This window comes from Poromitra crassiceps (genome assembly GCF_964638095.1).
Source record: "Poromitra crassiceps genome assembly, chromosome: 14".
Lineage (NCBI taxonomy): Eukaryota > Metazoa > Chordata > Actinopteri > Beryciformes > Melamphaidae > Poromitra > Poromitra crassiceps.
The window spans coordinates 9,737,677-9,742,676 of NC_139633.1; the positions used below are offsets into that span (position 1 = coordinate 9,737,677).

The following is a 5,000-nucleotide window of genomic DNA, read 5'->3' on the forward strand; positions in this document are numbered from 1 at the left end:
AGGTTGTCCGTCCTCCGTCCGATGCTTGTTCACGCGATATCTCAGGAACGTCTTGACGTAATTTCTTCAAATCTGGCTCAAACGTCCACTTGGACTCAAGGATGAACTGATTCGATTTTGGTGGTCCAAAGTCAAAGTTCAAGGTCATTATGATGACCTCACGACTAGCTGTCCCATGCTCCGTGATCAGTAAGGGTGCGGGGCTAGGTAGCTAGGAATAGGAAGGTTGTAGAGAGTCAGGGTTCGAGGGGTGGGTAGGGGAGGGGTGGGATAGGGGGAGTGACCGGGGGGATGTTGGTGGTTTTGGGGTAGGATCATTCACGATTAGCCGTGTTGTTGAGGTAGTCCTAAACATTGCCTAAAGTTCCATAAGGCTGAATGGCCACACCACTGTGCCGTGGTCTTCAAGCTATTTGTGCTTGTATGAGTCTGGACAGACATGGATGTAGACTGCTGACTTGTATGAGTCTAGACAGACATGGATGTAGAGTGCTGACTTGTATGAGTGTAGACAGACATGGATGTAGAGTGCTGACTTGTATGAGTCTAGACAGACATGGATGTAGACTGCTGACTTGTATGAGTGTAGACAGACATGGATGTAGACTGCTGACTTGTATGAGTGTAGACAGACATGGATGTAGACTGCTGACTTGTATGAGTCTGGACAGACATGAATGTAGACTGCTGACTTGTATGAGTGTAGACAGACATGGATGTAGACTGCTGACTTGTAGAGTCGGGACATACATGAATGTAGACTGCTGCCTTGTATGAGTGTAGACAGACATGGATGTAGACTGCTGACTTGTAGAGTCGGGACATACATGAATGTAGACTGCTGCCTTGTATGAGTCTAGACAGACATGGATGTAGACTGCTGACTTGTATGAGTCTAGACATACATGGATGTAGACTGCTCCTTGACCTGTTGCCAGAGTCATACAACCGCAAGGTGGTTATCTCTAGTTAGAACACGGCTCTCTCGAATACTCGATTCTGATTGGTCAATCAACAATATTCACCGGTCATTATTTCTAGACAACCGACCGCTGCTCTGCCACACCTGGATTAATCAGTTGATAAGAGCTTTTTGTCAGCAAACACTACTAATTAGGCCAACCAGTTGCAGCTGTGGTGTCTTGTGTGCCAATTACGAATGAAACCGCTTTGCCGTTGAAAACGCTATTAAAAAATCTATTTGAATAATTATTTTTGTGAGATTATTGAATGATTTAGTTGTAGGCCATGTTCTAAGCGGGATAATGTATATTGAGGCGGTGATTACTGGGAAATAATGACCTTCAGGTGAATTATTAAGCCCTCCGCTGCGCGTCGGGCTCAATCATCAACTGTCGGTCATTATTTCCCCCGTAATCACCGCCTCAATATACATTATCCCTTACTTCATCTCTCTCCTCCTGGTCCTACCCCCCCCCCCCCTCTATTTCCCCAGCTTCCTTTTGGAGAGGGGCTTTTCCACTTCTATCCCCAGGACACCTCAAAGAGGCGGAGTAAACGCAGCGCCCGCCACAGACAGCGCCTCCAAAAAGACAGCAGGGTAAGGATACATGCATGCACACACACACACACACACACACACACATACACACACACACACACACACACACACACACACACACACACATGCACGCACGCACGCACACACACACACACAGATATGTATCCAGCTGAGTGTGTTTTTAGCACTGTCCAGTGTCCACTGTGTGGAGGCAGGGAATGCGGGGTCCAGCTGAGTGTGTTTAGCATTGTCCACCGTGTGGAGGCAGGGAACGTGGGGGTCCAGCAGAGTGTGTGGTTAGCACTGTCCACCGTGTGGAGGCAGGGAATGTGGGCTCCAGGTGAGACAGCATGGACATGAGGAGGTCTACATTCCAGAGGAAGTGAGACAGCATGGACATGAGCAGGTCTACGTTCCAGAGGAAGTGAGACAGCATGGACATGAGCAGGTCTACGTTCCAGAGGAAGTGAGACAGCATGGACATGAGCAGGTCTACGTTCCAGCTGCTGGGTTTTCATCAGATGCTTGACATGCTCGTATGCACCGGTGCAGTTATTGATTTCTGTGGATGTCTGAAATGGACGAGGTCAGCTCATCGGGTTTAATGTTGCCTGTTTATCATTCTGAAGGCTCCCCTCCCATTTGTCCAGGTGGTGTAGTGACAGTGTGCGGACATTTCGCTCCTTTATGGAAAGAGTTAGCCTACACATTTATGTTTAGAATATATTTGTATTTTTATGATAAAAAAATGAATGCATCCATGACCAACATACAGTTAGCAGCATCGCTGAGCCCTGAAAGACACAAAGAGAACTGGGGATGAGGACAAGGGAGAGAGGCACCTCCTCTTTGATCGGAGGTGGATTGAGGCATGGGGAGTTCTGAGCAGGCAGAGAGTGTGGCAGTGCACAGAGAGTGTGGCAGTGCACAGAGAGTGTGGCAGTGCAGAGAATGTGGCAGTGCACAGAGAGTGTGGCAGTGCAGAGAGTGTGGCAGTGCATAGAGAGTGTGGCAGTGCATAGAGAGTGTGGCAGTGCACAGAGAGTGTGGCAGTGCACAGAGAGTGTGGCAGTGCATAGAGAGTGTGGCAGTGCACAGAGAGTGTGGCAGTGCACAGAGAGTGTGGCAGTGCATAGAGAGTGTGGCAGTGCACAGAGAGTGTGGCAGTGCACAGAGAGTGTGGCAGTGCAGAGAGTGTGGCAGTGCATAGAGAGTGTGGCAGTGCAGAGAGTGTGGCAGTGCACAGAGAGTGTGGCAGTGCATAGAGAGTGTGGCAGTGCATAGAGAGTGTGGCAGTGCACAGAGAGTGTGGCAGTGCACAGAGAGTGTGGCAGTGCACAGAGAGTGTGGCAGTGCACAGAGAGTGTGGCAGTGCATAGAGAGTGTGGCAGTGCACAGAGAGTGTGGCAGTGCACAGAGAGTGTGGCAGTGCACAGAGAGTGTGGCAGTGCACAGAGAGTGTGGCAGTGCATAGAGAGTGTGGCAGTGCATAGAGAGTGTGGCAGTGCACAGAGAGTGTGGCAGTGCATAGAGAGTGTGGCAGTGCATAGAGAGTGTGGCAGTGCATAGAGAGTGTGGCAGTGCACAGAGAGTGTGGCAGTGCATAGAGAGTGTGGCAGTGCACAGAGAGTGTAGCAGTGCACAGAGAGTGTGGCAGTGCACAGAGTGTGGCAGTGCAGAGAGTGTGGCAGTGCATAGAGAGTGTAGCAGTGCACAGAGAGTGTGGCAGTGCAGAGAGTGTGGCAGTGCACAGAGTGTGGCAGTGCAGAGAGTGTGGCAGTGCAGAGAGTGTGGAAGTGCATAGAGAGTGTGGCAGTGCACAGAGAGTGTGGCAGTGCACAGAGTGTGGCAGTGCACAGAGAGTGTGGCATGTGGCAGTGCAGAGAGTGTGGCAGTGCACAGAGTGTGGCAGTGCACATAGAGTGTGGCAGTGCACAGAGAGTGTGGCAGTGCATAGAGAGTGTGGCAGTGCACAGAGAGTGTGGCAGTGCAGAGAGTGTGGCAGTGCAGAGAGTGTGGCAGTGCACAGAGAGTGTGGCAGTGCATAGAGAGTGTGGCAGTGCAGAGAGTGTGGCAGTGCACAGAGAGTGTGGCAGTGCAGAGAGTGTGGCAGTGCACAGAGTGTGGCAGTGCACATAGAGTGTGGCAGTGCACAGAGAGTGTGGCAGTGCATAGAGAGTGTGGCAGTGCAGAGAGTGTGGCAGTGCAGAGAGTGTGGCAGTGCACAGAGAGTGTGGCAGTGCACAGAGTGTGGCAGTGCACAGAGAGTGTGGCAGTGCACAGAGAGTGTGGCAGTGCACAGAGAGTGTGGCAGTGCACACGCATTGATGCGAGACAGAGGGACAATAACCAAAGTGTTTGTAGCTCAAAATAAGATGACAGAAGTAGAAACAGGCCACATTTGACAGGTGTACAAGAGATGGAGAAAGGGTCAATGAAACCTTTGCTTCAGCATTTTAAAATGTTCCAAGCCACACTGTAAATAAGACGAAGCCTTTTGTTTGTCCTTGGAAGGATTTGCTGATGTGATTTGTGCTTTGCTTTCTGATTGCTGCACTTGTGTGCTGTGAAAGCAGCATGATGTGGATGAAGAGGCTGAGTGCTGCTCTCTGATCTGTGCTGGGCAACACACTGGTGTCTCTCTCTCTCACTGAGTCAGTTGACTCAGGCTGAGTGCAGGGAGAATATTTGTCAATAGAAACCAAATTTCAAAATGTAACTTTGAAACTTTGAACAAGATGTTACCCTACACTCTAGTTACCCTACACTGTAGGGTAACTAGTCATATGTTTAGAGAGATAATTTAATTAAACTGCGCAACCTGGTATTTGATCAAGTATTCATGTGCTTCCTCCCACAGGTGAAGGAAGTCTTTGAGCAGGAGGGTTTCGGCCGTCAGAAGCGAGGCTACAGAAACATCAATGATATTGAAGTCAACATGAGTGACCCGCTATTCACCAAACAGTGGTATCTGGTGAGTCATCAGCCAGGCTGCCTGCCGCCTGACCTTTAGCACCAGCCTCCATTCTTCTGCCTTAATGAGTCCGCGGCCAGCAGGCGTATTCACCACTAGCTCCTGAATCCACCTTGTTATTCTTTCGTTAATTAGCCCGGCCAATAGCGTCGTCCGCGTCATCTCATTGCTACGTCCATGCCGGCTAGCTGCCGGCCCTCTTGTTTACCCCAACTGGCAAGCGTGACTTTTAAGCCGCGGCAAGATTGTCGTCATGCATTTGGCACGTCAGATTATGAAGCAGCGTCCTTCACCAATCTTTATTCATACTGTAGTGCCCCCCCCCCCTCCCCCATACACACACAAACACACACACACACACACACACACACACACACACACACATATTCCATGTTGACTGTTTCTCTAATGGTGGCTCACCTGGGTGCCATGCGTCACAGCTGATCTCCATATTGTTTGACTGATTAGATCAACACAGGCCAGGCAGATGGGACCCCTGGGCTG

At 50.1% G+C, this 5,000-nt stretch overlaps 1 protein-coding gene across 1 annotated transcript in view; it reads left to right on the forward strand.

Moving 5' to 3' along the window:
• Positions 1-5,000, forward strand: part of pcsk2 (proprotein convertase subtilisin/kexin type 2) — a gene marked incomplete at its 5' end in the record, with an annotated part of 38,190 nt that overhangs the window by 3,307 nt on the left and 29,883 nt on the right. Inside the window, 3 exons of the mRNA XM_083650577.1 lie at positions 1,457-1,561; positions 4,383-4,496; positions 4,965-5,000. The exon at positions 4,965-5,000 is cut by the window's right edge and continues 73 nt beyond it. Of these exons, the coding sequence (XP_083506703.1) occupies positions 1,457-1,561; positions 4,383-4,496; positions 4,965-5,000 (255 nt within the window). The remainder of the gene's footprint in view (positions 1-1,456; positions 1,562-4,382; positions 4,497-4,964) is intronic.